Source organism: Acanthopagrus latus, chromosome 24 (genome assembly GCF_904848185.1).
Source record: "Acanthopagrus latus isolate v.2019 chromosome 24, fAcaLat1.1, whole genome shotgun sequence".
In the NCBI taxonomy this organism is placed as follows: domain Eukaryota; kingdom Metazoa; phylum Chordata; class Actinopteri; order Spariformes; family Sparidae; genus Acanthopagrus; species Acanthopagrus latus.
The window spans coordinates 14,130,821-14,154,666 of NC_051062.1; the positions used below are offsets into that span (position 1 = coordinate 14,130,821).

Here is a 23,846-nt window from a genome sequence, read left to right on the forward strand (position 1 = left end):
TATATTAACAGCATACTAGTCAACTTTTTAGGTGAGTAAGGGTTTGTTTTTATAAACTGCTGGTTATTATTGAACTTTTTTCATCAAACTTTTCTGTTTGGCAGCTAAAAATCAAAGTTGTTTCTGTGATATAGCCTAGTTTACCATGACGTCTCCTCTCTGAACTTTAATATATGATCGTACAAATCGTAAAAATAAAGTAGAACGTCTTTAAAACATTATAAAAGTGAGTAAATCTGAGTAATCTTTGTAAAATCCTCGCTGACTGTGGAGATGATGGGGAGAGCACGACCCAGCAGTAGGCGAGGCAGTTCTGATGATTGACAGCCCTCTCGGCCAATCAGATGCGGATAAGCGTTCTCGTCGACCAATCACAACGCTCGCGGCGCCGATGGTAGGTTGAGTCACGGAGGGGGAGCTTGTGTGTTGAGTCACCGGAGGACCGTTACTCGACCGAGGACAAGCCGACACTCGCAGCAGGAGCTGAGCCCGATAGTTCCCTGATTCTCCGCCCGGTTTACCGCACTCACACCATCCGGATACTCTTCTCTTCTCCCCGGGATTGAAATGTTACATTTTCGGTCAGCGGTAGCGCTCAAGGAGTTATTTCAGACCCCGCTGAAGCGTCCGTTGACAGGTAGAGTCGGTGTGAAAGCGGCACCTGCAGCCTCCGCCTGCTTCAGCAGCGGCAGCGGTGCTTTGGATGGGAGGTCGCCGGGCAGAGGGAGGGCTTTTGCCGGGTGGAGAGCTCCGCCGCAGCTCTCCAGGAGGCACGCCGTGAGAGGCTATTGCTCCAAAGGTGACGGCCAGAATGAAGCGTCCAAGGACTCTGCGGCGGAAAAGTGAGTAACGTTAACCCTCCAGGTCTGAGAGAAGATGTCAGCCGCTAGCGCTACTAATTGCCGAATCTCATAAGAAAATGTCACAATTTAGTGGAGCGATTATCTTGGATGGAAAGCTGATGACACCAGGGAGCCATTCTTTAAATTTAATTTATCATGATAATACATTTATTTTCATACGCAGAACACATGCCGAATAAAAGATTGGCTCCTAATATCAACTTTTTATTAAATGTCTTTAATACTTCGTTCAACTTTTTACTTTAAAATCAAGTTGTTGACTTTTACAAACGGAGTTCGGCGTTGAGGCGTCTATGAGCGCACCACGCAAAGAGGCTAGCTCTTAACTAGCTAGCTCAGATTATGTGCGGTCGGATGGACGATCTAGCCAGCCAGCTAACCAGTGTAGCACTGTGGGTTTAAGCTAACAAGGCTCGTCGTGGCTGTAGTGGAGGGGGAACACGGCCAGAAGCGGCCGGTGACACCTCGCTCATCCGCGGGGGTCAGCACAGGAATGACCCGGTGAACAGCTCAGTGCGCTCCGGTAGGTAGCAACCAGGGCGTGATAGCTAATTAGCTATAAGAACATATTATATTATCATTATTTGAACACCAGTATTATTCAGTTGTAATGTTAATGAGTGCCTGTGAGTGAAGAGCTTCTGATTAAACTTTCCTTGATGTAAAAAGAGGAACAGAAAGGCGATAAATTAGCTGATGTCCGAAAATGGAAGCATGCATGTGCAGCTTTCCAGGTGTCGTGACTAGCAGCAAGAAGCTTTCATCCACAGTCCAGCAGGTGAAACTCACAGACTCATTAATCTGTTACCAGCTCCTCTAACGTTTGACAAACATAATATAACTACAGAAATGCTAAATGTCTGCTATAATTAGTGTGATGCATCCTGCAGGCAGAGGAAGCCTCAACTCAATGTCTAATGAAGGTCAGACATCACTGGAACTAAAAAAACACCCAGAGGTTATTATTTGTAGTTATTAATCAAATGCAATGAGTGCAAGAAACAACAGAAACCGGTTAAAGTTCATTAAATCTGTGCAGTGACGAGGCTGAAACCAGCAGATCGTGTTTTGGTGCTACAACATACGATCATTGTCGTGATTTTCCAGATTAATCAGTTGAGTGTTAGTATCTAAAATAATCAGCTTTGCTTTTGCTGTGAGAAACGAGCAAAAGCAAGATAATATAGCACGCCAAACACAAGAAAGTCGTGTTTAAGGTCAGTAAAAACAAGAAGACGGAGCAGAAAATGTAAAAATGCAAGTAAAAAGGCATTAAACAGGCAAAATCCCAGAAAAAGAAAGAATTGGTTGATCACATCAGAGGATTTAAAAACAGATGAATAAACTAAGAGCAGCAAAAATGGTGTTTTAGCAAGTGATTTAAATGTCAGAGAGTTAAGAAAATGTCTGTTCCAGTTCCTCAAAGTGGGTCGTGATGTGTTTAAGTGACTTGTTTTGGTATTTTGGAGTCCTGGTTTGGCATTTGTGATGCTTTAACAAGCAAATATGGTAAAAGAAGAACAACATTTGAGAGACAATCTGCAAGAACAGACTGATAACCTGATCCTGCCCACGTGGTTTTACAATTAAAGAGGTTAAAGTGCGTTTATAGGATGTATGGCTGCGACTGAAGGTGTTCATTTCTGGCTCTGTCCACTCAAAACATAAAGATATTCAGCTTAATGTGATATAAAACAGAGAAAAGCAGGAAATCTCCATATTTGATAGATAATGAGGCAGTGAAAACAATCAGCTACATACTTCAGCTCCTGTGTCTGATAAGCAGAATGATTTAGAGGCCATTGTTGACATTTAAGTGTCAGTTGGAGGATTATTACATCGTGGTTATCAGTGTTTTATTGCGGCGTTGTTAGTCGAGCGAAGGCTGTAATTGAGTGTGTGTGACGGAGGTGATCGTTCAACAGGAGGGAGCAGCGAGTGCTGATGGAGGAGAGAGGATGAGAGTCCTCTCAGTGGAAGTGTTCAGTGACCACAAACACCAAAACACGAGGCCTCCTGATTCCTCTTCAAACACACTGACATCACTTCAGAATGATTAGTTAGATTTGGCTCTGGGCCTGTTTGTGCTCCACGTAACGTAAACAAAGTCTTAAATTCTCTGATTCCAGCTTCTTAAATGAGTCGTGACAGAGATGTGAAACAGTCACTGTCCGAAAACATTCAACTCTGCTGCCAGTTTAAAGATTGTAAATAACCACAAGAAGAAAACAACCATGATTCATATCTGCTGTTGTCAATCGATCGAGTTTTGTCTATAAAATTGCCATAAAATGTCCAAGTTGCCTCCTCAGGCTGCTCGTTTTCTGCCCAACAGCCCCAAATAAAAAATAGATAGAATAAAGAAAAGCTGCTGAGAAGCTTGAACCAAAGACTGCCTGTGGTCGTGAAATACAATATTCATATCGGCTTCTTAAATACTTCACTTTCTTCTCACCAGCTTGTTGTTTGCTGACAAGAATCTCAATATTTACAAGCATCCTTCCTCCATGTTGAAGCTCGACATGTAAAACCAGAAGTCCTCGACCTCCCTGACAGGTACAACAGATGGTTATTCATGTTGCGGGCTCTGGTTGGTCGGTGGTTGTATTAGTATTCTCCCAGCATGCAGTCTGTCGTGTGTTTTGTTTTAATGAGATGGAAATCAGTCTGGATTGTGATGCGATGCTTCTTCTGACAGGCGAACGGCTTCACATATCTCACAATCTGGACCGAATCAATCCAGCTGGAGCTCCCGCAGGAATCTGGTTATTGACGATGTATTAGACACAGTGTGGAGGTATTCTGGTGTTAGCTTTAGCTGCTGAAGCACGTTAAGTCCAGATAAAGATGTTAGTGTCAGTTTTCTTGGTTTAACACTCAGAGCAGCTGGATCCTCCCCTCAGAGTTTCTATGGTAATAAACCGCCTCATTGCCCTGCAGGCCCACGTTGTCCCATTTGTTTCCATTCACGGACAATTTGCTTAAGCGGTCGGCCATGTTTAGGCAGTCACTCTGCTCAGCTGACTGGTGTTCAGCAGCGTCTAGTTTCCCCCCGGAGGTTAATCTGAGTCTCAGCACGCAGTAAAGATCAGTGTTTGAGAAATCAGCAGCAGCTTCACGCAGGATGAAGCAGAGGAACAACAGCTTCGTTCACTCTGCAGACAGATCAGATTGGTTGTTTTAGTCGTCTACATTCGCTGGTGATGCAGCTTTCCAATGTGGACGCAGCCACAGATCACGCTGCTGATAGCCAGGAGGGAGGAGTGTGATCCTCTGGTCAGCGTGGTAGAGGAATTCAGAGACCTGGTTCATGAACGTAACCTAAAACCAGAGTGTGTTACAACATCGAGAGCTACTGTGACAACAAGAAAAGCTCCTGGAGATCAAGGAATATAAGCTACAAGTCAAGCTAGCCCGAGCAGACAAGCTAACATTTTCTGCTTTTTGTCAGAATAATTAACCAGTTAGTTATTGTAATTATCAAAGCAAACTACCCAGAACAGACGTTCCTACTCTGGATTCATGTATCGTTGTTTTCCTCGTTACGAGTGACGGAGATTTGCGCCGGCAGTCTGAATAAAACCTTCAGCTGCTGCCGAGAAACACACTGGCTGTTTATTCTGAGTTTGTAGAAGGCGCTGAGTCATCACATCATTTGAACACCCGGCTGAGGCATTTAGTCTTCTGGCCTGAATTAAGAAGGTCTGGTGGGTTTGTGCTGCTGGGTCGTGTGTAGGTTTGAAAATCAATTTATCACGTTTATCCAGCAGAAATGTCAAACATTCCTCCGGCTGCAGCTTCTCTGATGTGCTGCTTCTCTCTGTTTTCTATCCTCGACAGTGAATGTCTTTACGTTTTCCACAGTTTATTGCATAGAAAATACATTTCTTAAGCAAAGGGAACAAACATTCACTGGTTTTAATGACTTACTTCTGAATATTTACAGATTTTCTCATCTCTCAAGATAGTAAAGTGAGTGATTTGGGGCTGAACAACTGAATCAAAATGGCAGATTAATGAGATAATAAGATAAACTTTACTGATTCTACACAGGTGAGCTACAGCATCACAGATTCAGTGAAGTAACTTTGACTTCCTGGAATATTAAAACATTATAAACATCTATTATACACAAAATAAAACACAGACAACCTAAATAAGATAACTAGATATTAAATAAACCAGGATAAACACTAACTATGAAGTGTTTTGATACAAAAATAGTCAAATATTATTGACATTGAACATCTAGTTGATGTTCTCGGGGTTAATTTTGATAAATAGTCATATTTTCTAGACAAACAGATTAATCAGCAGATTACTTCATCCGTCCCCGAGCAGCAGAGGACTCTCCCGCTCTGCTGTGGGCTCAGACATGAAGAGTAACGAGGGTTAAGAGTCACTAAATCAGACCAGATCTGTTAAATATAATATCCAGGACGGGCGCTCGAGGTCCCGAGGGCCCCCGACAGCGTTCCGCCTCGACTCCAGTCTGGTCCTGAGGGCCCCGAGGCTGTTCTCCGGCTGATGAGGGGTTAAAAGTGTTTGTAACGCTGGAGCTTATCCCGCCCACATCATCCATCCACAGGTTTTTTGCAGCAAAGCCTGGAAGCTGGCGTGCTGCCCGGCAGTTGTCAGGGCCTCCAGGAGAAGATGAGTCACTCGCACAGATTGATTTGTGCAGCGCCGCCTCTCAACGCTGCCACTTTAACGTCTGCCTCCACCCTCGTGACGTGTGTGTGAGGCCGCGAGACCAGCGGCATCGATCGGGTCCAATAAATACAGCCGGCGCTGCAGACGACTCTATCAGACGCTGACCTCGGGGCGCCGATATGAGCCGACCTCACTGACTGTCGGATAAATGAAATAACACTGGAGTCTTTATCCACATTATAATACATCACACAGCGTGGAGTCAATGTTTTCCTCACTGATCAATCTGATTGTTTGCTCGTTAAATGTCCCCAAATATCTTTTATTGTCCAGCACTCAAACAATTTAAATTCACAATGATTTGAAACTAAAAAACACAGCAAAGCATCAAACTGGAGGAGCTGGGAACAGAATATACTGACAGAATGCTGTAAAAACTTTAAAACTCCAGATTCACAGCAGACAGGAGACATCAGTGACGATGGACACCAGCTCTGACCTCTGATCAGCTGTCAGGGTCCTCAGCACCAGCTGTCCAATCAGCTGTCAGCATCTTGACCTGTGACCAAACATCCAAACTATTGATCGGCTCAGTTTGGAGTCCTTCCTCACATCCAGTGTTTTTCAGGAAGTACTTCTAGGAATGAATGCTATCAAGCTAAACTCCTCTCATGCAGGATATTCATGATCATCCCTCAGGCTGCACAGATAATTGAAATATAATCACCTTATTTCTCAACTTTAACCAAAGTGAATCCTAAAGATTCGATCTCGAGACTGTTTGACAAACTGAAACCTGAAACCTAACGGGGACGTGCCTGGATTCCTTGTGTCACGATCTTGGACTGGAGAACAAACCTGGGAACTAACGCACATCTAGCAGACTGAGACAAAGCGCTGCTCTGTTCCCTGGTTTTGTTCTAAATATCAGGAATCGCCTCAGTTTCTCTGCAGCACAGAGTTATTTTCACTGCTGACCTTTGGAAGCTCAGAGAGGGAGGCAGCAGAGCGCTAACGAGAGCAGCTGAGGTGGATTAACGAGGTGATCCAGATGTTCCAGTGGACACTTCTAACCTGCTGCTGCTGCTGATGCTCCCTCACAGGCCTCATTAACAGAACAAGCTGCTTCAGTATATTTCAAACCATATTGACTTTAAGGTTTGAGTCAAAGTTTATTTGTAGATACTAAACGAGCCGCTGCTGCTTCATGTTGGTCCCGAGTGAGTAAACTGCACATTATGATTCTTTGATTCATCAATTTATGTGATTTTCTTCCAGGTTTACGACACGACGCCGTCGTTTTCCATGTTTGTTTTATCACGTATTTATTTATTCTGTCGATTACTTTCTGGATTAATCGATTAGTTTAGTCGACCCAAAGATGTTCAGACACCAGAAAGTATTCACACGTAAGAAGCTGGAATCAGAGAATCTGGACTCAGACTGACGTAATCGATTAATCGTTAATGATCATCTGAGTATTTGTGTGTTTGCCTCAGTGTTCATGTTGTTCTGTAAATGCCATTTTCACTGTAACTAATTCAGTATTGTTCCCTCTGCACTCTCTCTCCCTCTTGTTGATCTGCTTGCTTTGCATTTGTAAGTATGTTTCTATTTTTTTATTTTAGTTTTAGTGGTTTTTCTTTAGTGATCTGTCTTCCTGTAGAAGTAGAGGTTTTCTGCAGAAAGCCGATTAACGCTCTTACCTTGAAATGACCTCACTTCCTCCCAGCGGCTGCGCTTGAAGCCCCTCCCCCTTTCTACCTCACCTCCATCCTCCCATCCCTCCCTCCCTCCTCACACTCTCTCTGATGTGTATTCCTTCCTCACCAGCAGGCATCTTCAGTAATGAGATCCGAGCTCGCTAACGATTAACGAACAGCGTTGCAGGTTCTGTAAAGACGCAGCAACGTGACGATGCAGAGTCGGGTCGGGCGATCTGATGTCAGATGTTGACAACAGTCGGCTTCTGATTGACCTGCAGATCAGCGCAATTTAGATCTTAGATCGTGATATGACGTCTCGCCCTCCTCTGAACTGTATTTTTAACTTCTTGGCGCTCCACACTCGAGTCTTGGAGTCAGAAATTCAGGTTTCGTATGTAAAGAATTCAGGACTTCAGTTTGACATCCTGGTTTGCTGACTGGACAGAAATATCAGCTGTCAAGTCCACTGCTCGTTGGGTTTCTTGGGTGATTTCTGTCATTTTATTTTGGTGATTTTATTTCGCTTGTAATTCAGTGAGTTAAGTTTTTATTTTGACCCAAGCAGAGTTGGAATAGTGGAAAGACTAACGAGGAAATTAAGATCGATCTAGTTTGGTAAAAGAGAGAAACTTTCATTCTTTTCTGTTTTTAATTTGGAAGAATATTCATTTTCTTGATATCCTGTGAGTTTATTTAGAGAGTTAAGATAATTTATTGAACTTTGCGAATTAGTTCAGACACCCACAGCTGTGAGATGACGTCGGCGACCGTGCTGACAACAGTAGAGAGAGAAACAGCTGCTCGCTTGTTGACGTTCACGTGCTGAGTGAACAGATTACTGTTGGAGCGTGGAGGTTACGAGCGTGGAGGTTGTTGTTGTGTCATGTAGCGACGGGGATCTGGGAAACAGTACGTGAAGCTCTGAAGGTTTAATAAACTGGAGTTGAATACGTGACTGTTGCAGCGGAGAGTTTATTTTGTTTCGGCTTGAAGCCCAGTTTTTCTCCCTCTGAATTTCTGACGCCCGACTCTGCATGGAACCGTCAGTGCAAATAGAAGTGACGGTCAAAGACTTGGTCTCAGTGTTTCCTCTGTTTATTCTTCACCAGAGTGGTCCAGGAAATATTTAGTGGGTTTAAAAGACATTTGTTGGGTCTTTTCCTGGGATTTGTTGGCAGGAATGTAAAATATAGAATAAGCTCCTCTTGTCTGAACACAAGAAAGGAGAAGCAATGATCCAGAAAACGGTTCAGGATTTTATTAATGTATGAAAACCTCCAGATTCAGTCGACCTCTTCACGGTCTTCATTTCCTGATGGCTCACTGCTCCTGAACCGCTGCAGAGGAAACCCTGTTACTGCCGAGGCTGTCGTGACAAACTGCTAGATTTCTGCTCTCATGTCTCCGAGGATGCAAACGCAGCTTTATGTCAGGTCGGCTGCTGCGAGGAGCCGCTTCACCTCCAGACATCCTCTCCTAGCGCGCAGGCCCGTGCCCCATGATGCATTGCAGGACAGCGTGCGCCTGGGCACCCAGAGCTTTGCACAAATCCAATTTGGTGTTGATATGAATCATAGCAGAGAGCCTGCTGTGAGCTGCTCGCCCCATCTGCCTCCTGACACGCTACTAACTTTCCTCCCAGAGACGACTTAGTGTGGAAGCTCAGAACACCAGCCGGGCCGCAACGCCACGTTATAATGTCCATCAGAACGATCAGTTACAGGACTGGAGATAATAAACACATTCACTGGCTTCAAAATCAAATGTGAAGTGCCCGTCGAGCACAATGAGGCCTGTGAGCACGTTGAAGCTACAACAGTGAGTCTCCTTCTGTTTTCTTTGAGCAGATATTTCATGACATAAAACTGGAATCATCTGTAACTCTACATGATATTTCATTTAGAGGATAATATAAAAACATATACAAGAAATGTTTGTCTGAATACATAACAGATGGTTCGTTCAGCAGAACCATCTGGAAAGGCGCCGGAAAGACACAGTGTGGTTAACGTTTGTTAATTAGAAAGACGTTGACCAAAGCACAGTAACCACACTGCGTCTCTCCAATGCAACATCTGTCTAACATCTGAGAAACACGTGTGTGTATCCGACTCGACACCATTTGGAAAAAAGCAGAGACTTGACAATAAACTAAAGCATCACAGTCTGGTCCTGCTCAGCTCACACCTCGCTGCTCGCTCAGCTCCGTTGACTTGGTGATGTTGTTGCTAGGAGCTTCATCTCAGGGTATTTAACCGACAACAGCTCAGACTGCACAGTCGGTCAGTCTGAGGCTGGTGGTCGTTTCTCTGCCACTGAACAACTCTGCACTGATGTGCCAGAGGCCTCGTCATCACAGTTCACTGCGACACCGCCACCTCAGTCGGCGTGGACGAAGATGCCCGTAAGGCAGCAGCACTGAGTTACTTGTCATGAAATATTTGTAGTGTCCTGGTCTTCATGAGCTGCTTCTGTCCCCAGGATTGATCCAGAGGGCTGTAGAGAGTTTCATTCTGGGTCAAGTTAATCTGCTTTTAAAAAAAAAAAAAAACCAAATCGTTCCTGGCTGGTGTTCTAGCAAGTAGACAACAAACAGTTAACGCTACATTGGCCTTATTCCAGCGTACTTACCTGTGGAAACACCTGCACCGAGCGAGTCGTTTCCACTGGCTGTAAACTGAATAAGGTCAGCGTGACGTCATGTGTTCCAGTGCAGTGTTTGATTATTACTCACAGCTTCTCCTCGCGGTCAAAAAGCTTTTTCTTCTCCTCCCTCTGCTGCAGTTTCCCCTCCATGTTTCCACCTAACTGTCGACTTTCTTTTCTCACTTTTCTGTCGGTGTGTTTTTTCCCTGTGTGTTTCCTGCAGGAGAAGGAAGGCCGGCATCCTGCCCAGCCTGGAGGACCTGCTCTTCTACACCATCGCAGAGGGCCAGGAGAAAATCCCTGCACACAAGTTCACCACAGTGAGTCGTCAGAACAGGAAACATCGCCCAGGATTAATGTTTGGAATCACTAGATCCTTATAAAATAAAAGGAGAGGCCTTTACTGGAGGAGTTATGGCTCACTTGAGGCAGTGAATGTCTCCTGGTTGAATTATGAGCAGGATAACTCCTGTTGTCAGGCTCTTCAGGAGTCTCAGCTCACGGCTCGTAGCTTTATTGATTTGTTGTCAGGTCCGTCCTGATCATCATGTTCCCTCCTCTCTCTCTCTCTGCAGGCTCTTAAATCCACGGGGCTTCGCACAGGAGACCCTCGGCTGAAAGAATGTATGGAGATGCTGAAGGTGACCGTGAAGACGACGTCTGACGGGGCGCTCGACCGACACCTCTTCAAAAAGTAGGTTTTTATTTGAACCCTTCATGTGCAACCAAGGAGACGAATCCCTGCAGCTCCACGCTTGTTTAAAACTCTGCCATCGTCCTGATACGTAGATCTTTCAAGGTTATAAAGACTCAGAAACTTGTATTTATCTTTTCCAGTAATATCCTGCTGCTGTTCCAGCTTTACTATCAGCATCAATCTTTCATCAGAGTCTATTAAAGGAATTATTAATGCTGGTCAGAGTCCTGCGGCAGGAAAAGGTTTCCTGCACGACGTTAATTATTCATCACTCCTCAGTTTGAACTTGGTCGGTCACGTTGTTGAGGTTTTCCTCCTGCAGGATCCACTCGAGCGCCGTGTTGAGGAAACAAAGCAGTTTGCAAATGAAGAAGTGAGATAAACATCGGATCTTTATCTGATACGATTGTTAGCAAATTAGCAACCCTCGCTAATGTTCCCACAAGACGTTTTTCGAGGGTGTTTCACAGAAAACCTGAGTGTGTTTTCTTTAATGAACATTAACACAAAGGCTGTAACTTCTGATTAACGGCTTTTATTTAATGTTCCTCTCTGCTCCAGGGGCTGAGGAACAAAAGCTTTTAGTCCTCCAGCATGTTTTAGTTTAGTGTTTTTAATGTCTTCATGTGTAAACTGCAGCATCTTCACGTCTGGTGATAAAATGAAACATCTGTTGAAGACATTTAAAGACAGATCAGTGGTTTTTCTGATGGAACTGATAAAAAGATGAAACAAGCGCCGTCATCCGGCTCACAGAGCGACCTTCGCCCGACCTACACCAAAGGTCGAATCAGTTCTGTTGCGAGCGTGCGGTAAAACACAAGGTCGCTGCTCTGAAACCACAGACTCGTGTGGCGGAGCAGCGTTCTGAATGTCACCATGATCAAAAGAAGCAGGAAGTCGTCAGTGTTGGTGAGAAATCTGCTCGCCGCTGTCAGCATCATCCTTTTTACTAAATGGATTCTTCCTGCTGGTCAAAACCACATTACCCACAATGCAACTTGACCTCAGGCAGCTTAGCTAGAGATTAGGGTTTGTTATGCTTCATCAGCTGCAGAAGAGACTTTCAGATTTGTTTCAGTTTCAGACATGTAGCTCAAAATGACGCTGACTCAGAGACATTCATCAGACTTCACACGGCTCCTTCTGGAGAACTTAAACCTTTTTTCACACATTTAAAAGGTCGATCAGTGTTTCCTAAAGAACCAGAAGACGTCCACAAATGTCTTGTTTTGTCCACAACACAGAGACATTCAGTTCACCGTCACAGAGGAGGAAAGAAACCAGAAAATAGAAAACACAAAATGATCTGGATAGTTGGCAAAATTCATTCTGACTGAACGTGTCCAGATTAAGATTTAGTTTCCTTTTTTAAATTTGGAAATATGACATTAAAAAAGTCGCTATAATTAGATGGAAACTGTAACACAGCACCAGTATGAATCACGTTTAGCTACAACATCTGAAACCACAGCTGGAAACACGTCTGTGTGAGTAAAACAGTGTGAAACCCGGCTGCTTCAGCACCGCTGCCGCCAGGGGAAACGATGCTGAGACAGAACTGGGTGACAGCTTGCGTAGCGGCGTCGTGGCGAGTCGGGGCATATGACAGCTCACCAGGGAGCTGAATCCTCAGCCAACAGACCCCGACGCCGCCTCTCCTGGCCGGGATCCATCACATCCGCTCCCCAGGCTTATTTATAGAGCTCAGAGAGAGGCACGTGAGCGTGGCGTGTTGTCTGTGCAGGGATCCTGTGCTGCAGGGATTACACAGGGTCTGATGCAGAGAGAGAGCTGAGCCACAAATCTCTCTGCTACCAGAGAGGCACCGCTTCCACCTCACCGACCCGCCTGGTGAAGAGGAGTCGTGTGTTTACTGTCCGAGCTCCGTAATCGCTCAGATAAAAACATTCAGAGGTGAAGGCAGCGAACCAGCGTTTGCTCGCAGGTTCCCAGAAGAAAACACTTGATTACATGATATTTAAATCCAGGAGCAGATGTGTCTCAGTGGCAGCTGCTGTGTGAAGAACTGGACCAGTTCAGGGAAGATTTATGACCCTGAGTGACGAGTGTGAAGCCAGTGTTAGTTTTAGGCTTAACTGTAAACTCTGTGAGGACTCTAACCTCAGAACAAGTACTCAGTACTCACCTGTACAGAGCCAACCTCTCCTCTGTCTAATGAAGAAAGTGTTGAGGGGAGGAGAAACATGCTCAGAGACAATAGAAGCAGCTCTCCTGAGTCTGGACTGGAGTCTGGACTGGAGTCCTCACCTGGTTTCTCTCTCCTGTCTCAGGTGTGTCCAGAGCAACATCGTCCTGCTGACTCAGGCCTTCAGGAAGAAGTTTGTCATCCCGGACTTCCAGTCCTTCAGCGCCCACATCGACGATCTCTACGAAAACGCTAAGAGCATGTCAGGAGGGCAGGTGAGTGATCCCGCATGTGCCGTAATAAAAGTCATGAGCCTGATTATAAAAATGTGCTTTTAAAGAGGATTTCTGCGTGTCATGTGTTGCTGTAGGTGGCCGACTACATTCCCCAGCTGGCCCGTTTCAGCCCGGATCTGTGGGCCGTCGCCTTGTGCACCGTCGACGGACAGAGGTACGACCGACCTGCTGATTCACTGATTCTACAGCCTTTAATTCACAGCTAAGACGAGACGATGACGAGCTGAAAATAGATCTTTGATTATAAAAACTACTATTAACAGAATGTTTTTGTTTTCGTTGACGAGACGAGACGAACATGCTGAATATTCAAACAATGACTGATTTTTTTCCACAAGTGTGCGTCCAGTCTGTCAACAACTAAAACTACGAGGGATAAAAGATTAAATGTGAGACAAGCAGCAATCAAAAGAAATCTTTGACATTTGAAATAATAACAATAAACTTTATTCCTAGAGCACCTTTTATGCAAGACATAACAGACTAAAATACAACTTCTCTGTATTCAGAGTGAAATTGAATATGGAATATCGTCAGGAACATTAGAATAGTTTCATCTTGTGTGATTGATATCTGTCTCCTCCTCAGGCACACTGTCGGCGACACCAAGGTCCCGTTCTGTCTGCAGTCGTGCGTGAAGCCGCTGAAATACGCCATCGCCGTCCACGACCACGGCACGGAGTACGTGCACCGCTTCATCGGCAAAGAGCCGAGCGGCCTGCGGTTCAACAAGCTCTTCCTGAACGAGGACGGTGAGGAAACACTCGCACTCTGTCGCTGTAACAGGATCCGTCTCCGGGCCTGTTGCTATGGAGCCGGGATGAATTGTTAATGAGAGGTTTCAGCAGCGCGGCAGAATAAAACCGAGAGGAGTCAGAAACAGATGATATCACAGATGAAGTACAACAAGCTGCTCGCGTTACGGTTCTGTAACGTTTGGGGAAAAAGACGTTCAGCTTTCAAACAGATCTGCAGGTTTTTATTCTTCACGTCAGTCCTGCAAAATCTGTTTGTATCAGCCAATCAGCTGTAGGTCGCCAGGTGAACAGATGCAGTTTCACTGGACATTTTCTAAGGTTTAAAGTTGAACAAATGTGATAATCAGTTAATTATTTAAGTCATTTATGAAGCCAAAAATGTCCAAAATGTGTTTTTGTGACGTTAAAAGACACCTTGAATCATCTTCTTCTTATTTTCTAACATTTTTTGGATTCAACATTTAACTGAAGAATTAGTCTCATAAACGATCAATAAAAAGCAGAAAATCAATGGAGAGTTCACAGGATTTTAAAGGCTCATTCCACCAACTTTACCCTTTAAAGTCAGTGCACCGGTCGTGCCTGTATAAACAGTTGCATGATGTTTTGAGCTCGTGACCTCCCGTCAGGTCACTGTGATGTCATCAAGGTCATCTCAGAAAGCCCTGTCTTGTTGCATCATGGGAAATGTAGGATACATTGAATCAGATCTTCTGAATGTTACTGAGAGCCCTGCGTGTGAGCGCGTCGCTGCTTCCTGTTCAGCTGCAGTTTGTGTAAAAACGTCGTATTTCTGAATGGAGTCTGGTGAGAAAGTTTCCAGGTTTCCGCTCTTTGTTGTTTTCGAACAGAGCAAAGAACTCTGCCGGCAGCGGAAATATTCCAGCTGTTTATTTTTAGATGCTTTTTTTTTTTTTTTTTTGACATTGTTCTGGCCTGTTGCATAAGAAGATTAAACCACAGAGGGGAAATGTGGGATCATCACCACATCATGTTGTGGCGTTACCTTCCTCGTTAGGTTGATGTTCACTCAGACATGTTTTCACCTCCGGCGTGAAGTCTTCCAAACATTTCTCTGCGCTGGTAATAACGTGTATCATCATCCACAGATAAACCACACAACCCCATGGTTAATGCCGGCGCTATCGTCTGCACCTCCCTCATCAAGGTAAGCTGCATTAACATGCCACATCATTAATCATTAAGAAGTTTGTATTTTAGAAGCTGATACGAAAGAATAAATCGGGCTCAGGCCCTCGTGACTGTCTGTGATTGTAGAGAAAGTTGTTTCTGTGTCTAACAGCAGCTAAAAAGAAAGAGTCAGAGAAAGTCGGACCGCAGAGGAAACTGTATGAAATAGAATTATAATCGTCTGGAGAACGTGTTTCCGCCAGATTACTGTATACGGGGAGATTAAGGTTATAGATAATCATGCTGAAAGGGGATTTGGTTTGAAAGCAGCATCGCTCGGATATCCTGCACACACACACACACACACACACACACACACACACAGTTCGAGTGGGCGGAGATGGCGAGCAGCGTCGGCTTTAATCACAGAAACTGCTGGTCCACCTGTGAGCGTTGCAGTGAACGTCCTCACGCTCGCTCAGGGAGCTGCTGGAGACACGAGAGCACCACCTGCTGATTTAACACCTCAATTAGAAAAAATTAAAAACCGTCGGTGCGTCTGACCCCGTCGCTCCTCCGGCGAACACTCAGGATCAGGAAGGTTTCCCTGCAGAGCGACGAGCAGTTTAATTACACAGAGACGATCTGCAGCTTCTCTCCACAGTTTTGGTGCGAGCAGCCTTTTAATCACGACGTCCTGGAGTTCAGGTTGTTCACTGTCTCGTGATACTGATGTCAGAAATTCTTCAGTTCAGACAGTTTTATCGCAGCTACATCGCGATCCTAAGATTTGTGTCTCCCTTAACGCCATAAATCCAGTTTTATCCTAAACTGATAGATGAGATTTCAGAGTCTGGAAGTTTCTGAATTCAGTTCTCTGCAGAGGAACACTTGCTGTGTCTTTTAAACATCCTGACCAACATTAAACAATCTGAATTGAATCTCCGCTACAGTGTCGGCTGCTCCGTCAGCTTCAGCAACAGGCCGATTTCAGCACCAGACTTATTGACCCGCCAAATGGATTTTAAGAGTAAAACCAGACTGCAGGTTTTAGCCTCATCTCAGAAAATGACCCACAGCTGGGCTCAGAACTCAAACAGAACATCAGCGTTGAGAGGACGTAATGAAAAAGGCTTGTGTCTCAAACAACAAAGCTTTACAGTAGCTTTTATTTTATTTTTTATCAGTGTTTTATTTCACACCAGCTGTGGATAAATGGATGAGCGGAGGAATCATCCAGCTGTTGTCTTCACATCTAACAGGAGCGACGACCAGGAGAAACTTCTAAATTTGAGATTTGTAGCTTGATCAGAAATCCAGATCCGGTCGATCGTTCCCGCCTGATGTGAACAGCCAATCACACTCCCCCTCTGTTGAATCCCAACCAATCACTGTAGAGATTTGCGTAGCTGCATCGCGATGATCAAACCAGGTTTTTCTGTGCATGCGTCCCGCCTCCTCTCTCCTCTCTGATTCTTAGATCTACACTTCAGATTTCACACTCGTTTGCAATGTTACCTGTTCAAGGCTCGTTGTGTGGTTTTATGTGTTGTTGCATATTTTACAGCATTAGGATCTTTGGGAAATTATGACCACAGCAACAGGTCAATGACGTTGGTAATTTTTCCTTTTTAATTATTTTTCCCCTCTTTTGTCTGGATTTGTGAGAAGCTTTTAGCCTTCACATGGCTGTTTTATGAATGTTTCAATGTGGCTTTTTTGTTTTTTTTTTATACTTTTCACCTGCATCCTCCAAAGCTGTTTATACGCCTGGATTATAAACAGCACCGCTATAAACGCTGGGTTTCTATCATACTCCATTCCTCTGTAGAGAAGGACCTCTTTTGTTTCTTTGAGTTAATTGTTTTTTAATTTCCTCAGACTTTAACTGATTCTGTTCGTCTTTATCAGTCATCCTTTTGAGTTACGACAGTAGAGACGCTCGTAGATAAAATCTCCTCAAAGAATCTGTTTCTAGCTGCAGACGATAAACTAAAGATGTGTGTTCACACTGCACGCGACATGTCAGACCAGCCTGTATACTCATAACTGGACCACTGTTACTGTTAATCTTTCAGTCTGAGTTGTTCTGGTTTTGGTTTTTGCAGGTTTAAAGACATTTACTTGTGGTGATGCTGGGTGCAACCTGCTACAAATCAAAGTTGCACCGTCGTAGTCAGCTCGACTTATTTAGCTTTTTTAATGAACTTTTAGTCACCTGACGGATGCTACAATCACAAACTGAAAGTGTTTTCCCTGTACAGCGCCAGCAACAGATTCAGATTTCAATTATCACGTGACAAGAATAAGGAGAGTTTCTTTATTCAAAACGCATATTTGGTAATATTTCAGATTAAATCGATTGCTAACAGGGAGCCTGATAACGTTAACTCGGGCTGCTCGCTGTTGTTTCAGTCCACAAAATGCAGTTTTAATGTGCAGCTGTAGGAAATGTTTGGACTGCTGTAGTGGTGGATTCCAGTCATTAAGAACTGTATTACACTTTAGTTGCTGGGATCACAGGACACAGATTAAGAAGTAATAGAGGTCAAAATATCCTGAAGTTTAGTTTTTAATTGTACAGTGAAACAACGGATCCTGCATTTACAATCATGCAATAAATAGCATCTTTTGTTGGACCGTATCTGCATGAAAACACACTTATTTTAAATGCTAAACGTCAGTTTGTAACTCAGGCTTTCTGCTCTGAAAACAATGACATAATCCAGGTTATAGGAGAAGAACCAAACCAGAAAATATTCACATTTAACGAGCTGGAGTAATTAACAGTTCACAGCTTCTCGGCCTCGTGTCCCTTTAAGACGTCTCGTGGCTTGTTGCTCATGTAGCTCGCAGTGTGAACGCACCTTAAAGTGAAACCACCTCACCTGCTGTAGACACACACCACATAAACACACCTGCAGACTGACACAAACCTGATCAGTAGTTAAAACTCTCTCACTGTAGTTTAGCTGAAATATTTTTCTTTGATACTTTTCCATGATGGTGTTTTTTTATCTGAGTGGATTAACTGTTTTACTTCACCTCCTCCTCCATCTCCAGCTAGCCCCTCCCACCTCTAATCTTAATTCATCGATTGGTTTGATTGGTCACATGACTGACGAGCTCAGCTTTTGATTTACAAACCGTAGTGATGTAAACTTGCACTTGTCGTAGTTTTAATATCATAGAGATCTGGATCATACATGGTAGTGCTAATGTCATGACTGGGTCGCTGTTTGATGTTCAGCGTGAAGCGGCGAGATTCGGTTTTAATACTGTGTTTGTTCTGTTTGTGTTTCAGCAAGGAGCAAGCAACGCCGAGAAGTTCGATTATGTGAGTGTCACTGTGCTGTTGTGTCTTTTCAGGAGGATTTTAGACTGCAGCTTTATGTGTGATGCATGAAATAAAGTGAGAAATGCTTGTCGTCATCTTTGTGTTATTATTTTAGCAGATAAATGTTTTTCTTCAGGACACTAAACAAGAAATAAAAAAAGTTTGATGTTTAAAAGACAAAGTCAAATATTTTCAGGATATTATATAAAACATTCATAGATATAAAAAATATCAGCTTATAAACATATTTTCTGTAATTTTAGTCCATTTAAAAAGCAGAAATGGCAACAAAAATGAGTCGTTATGGAAACTATAATGAATATTTGCTTGTTTGTAATCTTTGGTTTTGGACTGTTGGTCATCATGTACGTTGTGGAATGATGACGAGCATTTTCACGTTATTTCGGGCATTTTATAGATCAAATGATTAAATGATTTATCAAGAAAATATCTGTAAAGTATCTCAACAGTTTATTTGTCATAGCTTAGCATAGCATCGTACTCAGCTGCTAAAGAGGCAGAGAGTTCCCTCAGGAGGGGGAGGAGACCAAAAACGGAGCTAAAAGAGAGAAAATTGGTCGTCTGTAGATTTCAGAAACATTTTAATCTGCTGCTGCTGATGTGTCAGTGATGCTCTGACCACTTGTTGCCCTCTAGTGGCCAAAATAATCAGTTCCTGCCTGTTTAAACCACTTCTGTTTCACTGTGATATTTTACACCGTCAGTACTTTTCTCAATTAGCGGGTCGTTAACGTCTGCCGCTGCTTCGCTCTGCAGGTCATGAACTTCATGAACAAACTGGCAGGAAACGAGTACGTCGGCTTCAGCAACGCCACGTGAGTCAAACAGCACATCGCCACAGATCAAACTCACTGATGTAGACGATGTTTGTGTATAACCTGAGCTGAGTCACGATCTTCTTCTTCTTCTTCTTCTGTGTCCCAGTTTCCAGTCGGAGCGAGAGTCTGGAGACAGAAACTTTGCCATCGGCTACTACCTGAAGGAGAAGAAGGTAAAGTCAGCGTACAGATTAGCAGATTTGATTTTGTCCGTTAGAGCGATGAAGGTTATTTGTTAGTTGCAGAGAAGCAGCAGCAGCTGTTGACGGTGTTTTTGTTCCTGCAGTGTTTCCCGGAGGGCACAGACATGACCTCCATCCTCGACTTCTACTTCCAGGTGAATGAAGCTCAGAAACACAAAAAAAAAAATATCCTTCAAGTTCCAAATTTTGTTTGAATATACAAGAAGACGACAGTAATAATCGCTAAAATAAAATAAACCCTGTCTTGATCGTTTCCATCAGCTGTGCTCCATCGAGGTGACCTGTGAGAGCGCCAGCGTCATGGCGGCCACTCTGGCCAACGGCGGCTTCTGTCCAATCACAGGCGAGCGCGTCCTGAGCCCGGAGGCGGTGCGAAACACTCTGAGTCTGATGCATTCCTGCGGCATGTACGACTTCTCAGGACAGTTCGCTTTCCACGTCAGTGTCTCGCTCATCAGACTTCAGCATCACTCCTGGAATACTTTAGACTTTTTAATCGAGGCGTCCTTCTTCTTCTGTTCCCTCTTATCCAGGTCGGTCTGCCGGCTAAATCCGGCGTCGCTGGAGGAATCCTGCTGGTCGTTCCAAACGTGATGGGCATCATGTGTTGGTCTCCTCCGCTGGACAAGCTGGGCAACAGTGTCAGAGGCATCCAGTTCTGCACGGTGACGACTGTCTCACGTTCAACAGCGTTTTTAATTTAGACAAATGATATAAGTGTCGATGCTGCATGTTTCACTTTTCTTCTGATTATATTTGAGAGTATTATATTAAAACTATAACAAAGTACTTTAATAGAAGTCGTTTCAGTCCATGAATGAGCTGATTCTCTTGTTTCAGGATCTGGTTTCTCTCTGTAACTTTCACAACTACGACAACTTGAGACACTTCGCTAAGAAACTGGATCCTCGCAGGGAGGGAGGAGACCAGAGGGTGAGTCCTGACAGCATCTTCCTCCTCCTCCTCCTCCTCTTCCTCCTGCTCCTCCTCCTCCTCCTCCTCCTCTTCCTCCTCCTCCTCCTCCTCCTCCTCTTCCTCCTCCTCCTCCTCCTCCTCCTCCTCCTCCTCCTCCTGTTAAAGTCCTCAAACTGCAGAAATCATGTGATATCGTCACTCTCTGGAGGTTTATTTTTAGTCTCTGTAACGTCACTTTAACGCAGTAAAACATTTTTCAGACAGTTTGCGTCACTTCCTCCCACCTTGTCCTCAGCGGCCGGGAGGCTCGCTGACCTTGTGTGGAGCTTTTTTAATGCACAGCGCCATCTGGTGGCAAATATCTGTAACAGCAGGCAACAAAAACGTATTTATTTAGTGGAGAAACTGTTAAGTTTGTCTGTTTAACGTGTTTGTTGTTGTGTTTCAGGTGAAGTCAGTGATCAATCTGCTGTTTGCTGCCTACACCGGAGACGTCTCAGCTCTGAGGAGGTAAACCAACTCTCTCTCTCTTCATCTCTTGATGAGGAAGCCATTTTTTATCTAACGTTTGTCGTCTTGTCCAGGTTTGCGTTGTCCTCCATGGACATGGAGCAGCGGGACTACGACTCCAGGACGGCGCTGCATGTGGCTGCTGCTGAAGGTAAAAACACTGATACTGCTGTTAATGTGTCTGATGATCAGTGTGTGTGTGTGTGTGTGTGTGTGTGTGTGTGTGTGTGTTCAGGGAGCTGATGTGTGTGTTTCCGTCTGTGTTTCAGGACATGCCGAGGTGGTTCGCTTCCTGCTGGAGGCCTGTAAGGTCAACCCAGTCCCCAAAGACAGGTAACAGGAACTCCTGGAGATTTACTTGATTCATCGATTAGCTGAAAGCAAATCTGTGTCCAACTGCAAATGTGAGGATTTGCTGCTTTTACTTGTCATTAACAACACCCCAAAAAACAACTAAAGAGATCGTTTTAGAATAAAGATAACCTGTAGTTGTAGTTCTCCTGGCTTTAAAGGTGCAACTCGTAAGAATTTGAGTTGAAAACATAAAAAAGCTGCACTAGCTGCACGGCTAACTGAGCTAACACTGTTCTGACTGCTGCAGGTGGGGAAACACACCGATGGACGAGGCGGTCCACTTCGGCCACCACGACGTGGTGACCATCCTCCGCGACTACCACACCCAGTACAGCCCTCAGGAACCGACCGCCGACAAGCAGAACGCAGAGAAGAACCTGGACGGGATGCTGTGACGAGACACGGCTCCAGACAGGAAGCTGGACGGTTGATGTTCAAGAAAGTCAACCAGGACGAGTCGCTCTGAGGGGAGAGAGGTCTTAAACCAGAGAGGTCAGACAGGAAACTCTACAAACATCACATTAACTCCCTTTAGAGCAGCCAGCGGCCCTTCAGAGTAAAAGCTCCTCATCGTGTTAGTAGATGTTGTCGGTTTTTGTATGTTGATGTATGTAAACTGAGTGAGGACGATGTTTTTCTTTCAGTTCTCCTTCTGTATTTAACCATCAGCCACACAGCTGAATGCTGGGTAAATTCAGCTGCGGCTGGGAAATCCACTTTATTTTGAAAAGCAGGAAGGAGCGAATTTAGACGGTTACAAACCTTCCTCACTTCATCATCACAACATGGTGGAATGTATCTTCCCCCAAACACTGTGTGTGTGTGTGTGTGTGTGTGTGTGTGTGTGATATTTATCTATTTAAGATAAACTGTACATTCATGTAGTGTGTGTGTGCGTGTGTGTGAGATGAGGATGTATTAGTGTAAATACGTACAGGTGTATAGTTGTAGTTCTGTAGTCTGAAACAGGAAGTCCTCGCCTGGCGTCCGATAACCAGAAAAACAATAAAACGTGACAGTTTAAATTATTAATATTTACATTTTTGTCGCTTTAAACAGAAAATGAGTTTTAAAAGAATGATTTTTTTTGTTTTGCTATCTAATAGCTGTTTGTTTTTTTTTACCCCCAAAAAACTGGAGTTTTATTTTTTACCATTAAACTGTTTTTGTTTGATATTTATTTTGTTGTAACTGAAGGAAACACACGTGATGAAGTCGGCCAAAGTTGAGCTTGTAAACCAGATGTGACACTGCCAGCACCGACAGAAGCTTCGATTAGTGTAACGATCGTTTTCATAATAAGTTAGATTTAAGCTTTTATTTTGCATATTATATTTTCAATTGTGAGAAATTATGTCAAAGGAGACTCACTCAACAACAGAAAATATGAAGTTATGTGCAGCCAAACGTTGATTAAACCCACAGAACTGAAAGATTTAAAAAATCTAAAACGATCTTTTTTCTGTTGATCCATTAATGACCAAACTGCTGAACCAGAATTATTTATATATCAAAAATATGCGATATGAGAAAAGATGAATATTGTTCCGACTGGTTTCCAAACTCTAAACGTCTTAAAGTGAAACATCAACACTGAAACAGCTGATTCAGCTCTTAAATGAGCTGAAGAGATTTTCTGAAGCTGCTTCTTACAAATTCACAACAAAAGCCATCGATCACTTTCGTGAGTGGCGAGGAAAAAGTGCAGAGACGGTGAGCAGAACTGGACTCAGTGGTGCGGCTGTTCGTCCCATCCAGAACTCCACTACAGCTGCTGAACTGGTCCAAAAGGCCATTTAAGCAAATTTTAAAGCATCAAACAACCTCAGAAACCAACTTTGAAGCTCTCTGATTGGTTGTTTCTCGCAGCGATGCTCTGAGGGAAGCGTAGAAAGTTCCCCGACAGACAGTCAGAGATAGAAAAATGTTAAATCTACAAAAGTCTGACGTTTTCTACTGAACAAACCTGAAATATTTTCCTTGGTTGAGTGCACCGCCTCCTCTCGTTTCATGCTGTAACACTTTAAACGTTTCTTTCTTAAAATCACGGTTTTGTGCAGAGAAAGTGTCGACTGTAATGTATCACATGATTTATGAAAGTGTGTGTGTGAACACTCGGAGGACTCAGGAAGGTCCGTCTGTCCCCGCGGCAGATCTGAAACACTAAAAACTAAACCGAAGGAGCTTTACAACGCAGACAGATTGTCGTTGGAGTTTTTGTTTTTTAATCTGTCATACTTGAAGAGTTGTGGTTTTCGTGACAAGTGTTTGTTTTGTTCCTGAAGTTTGGATGTTGTTTCTGTGCGAACTGAACCAGGCGACCACCGTCTGCGATATCAACAATCCTCAGTCCGATTTAGTGCGACGTTTTTATCCCTCAGGTTGGGATCAGCTCGTTCGGTTTGAATGAAATTATTTAAAAGAAATGAAGCACAAAAAACTGAACTATTTGATGCAACAATTAGCAATAGAAATGTGATGATTGTAAGATGAAAATCAGCAATATGGATTTCTGTTTTGGGTTGAAACGAGCCGATCCCGACCTGCAGCTCCGCTCACTCAGCTGTCGTACGTATGAAGTGACGTCTGTGTGCAGCCGCGACTGAAGTATTCTGAATGTAACGTGTTTGGTGTCGTTCTGTTTCTTCTTCATGTATATTTATGCTGCTTCGGCTCACGGCGGACGGTTTTCCTGAGTGTCGCAGCACTTCAGATATTTATTCACAGATCAAACATTTAATAAAAGTGTAAAAATCAATCTGACGTCTGTGTTTTGTTGGACAAAAGAG

General features: G+C 43.9%; 1 protein-coding gene across 2 annotated transcripts; it reads left to right on the forward strand.

Annotated features, from left to right (window-relative positions):
• The first annotated feature begins 371 nt into the window (after positions 1-371).
• On the forward strand, positions 372-23,815 carry LOC119015230 (glutaminase kidney isoform, mitochondrial-like). Of its 2 annotated transcripts, none has more exons than XM_037091055.1 (18): positions 372-842; positions 10,098-10,188; positions 10,444-10,562; positions 12,860-12,989; positions 13,085-13,164; positions 13,599-13,762; positions 14,878-14,936; positions 18,204-18,236; positions 19,014-19,072; positions 19,182-19,248; positions 19,362-19,412; positions 19,540-19,716; positions 19,812-19,943; positions 20,119-20,211; positions 20,642-20,703; positions 20,778-20,854; positions 20,973-21,036; positions 21,305-21,452. In XM_037091055.1, exons 1-18 carry the CDS (start codon positions 568-570, stop codon positions 21,450-21,452), a joined length of 1,881 nt encoding a protein of 626 aa, XP_036946950.1. In that variant the 5' UTR covers positions 372-567. The 2 variants fall into 2 exon arrangements, with proteins under 2 accessions (XP_036946950.1, XP_036946949.1); XM_037091054.1 differs by having other exon boundaries at positions 568-842; positions 10,092-10,188; positions 21,305-23,815.
• Positions 23,816-23,846: the final 31 nt, after the last annotated feature.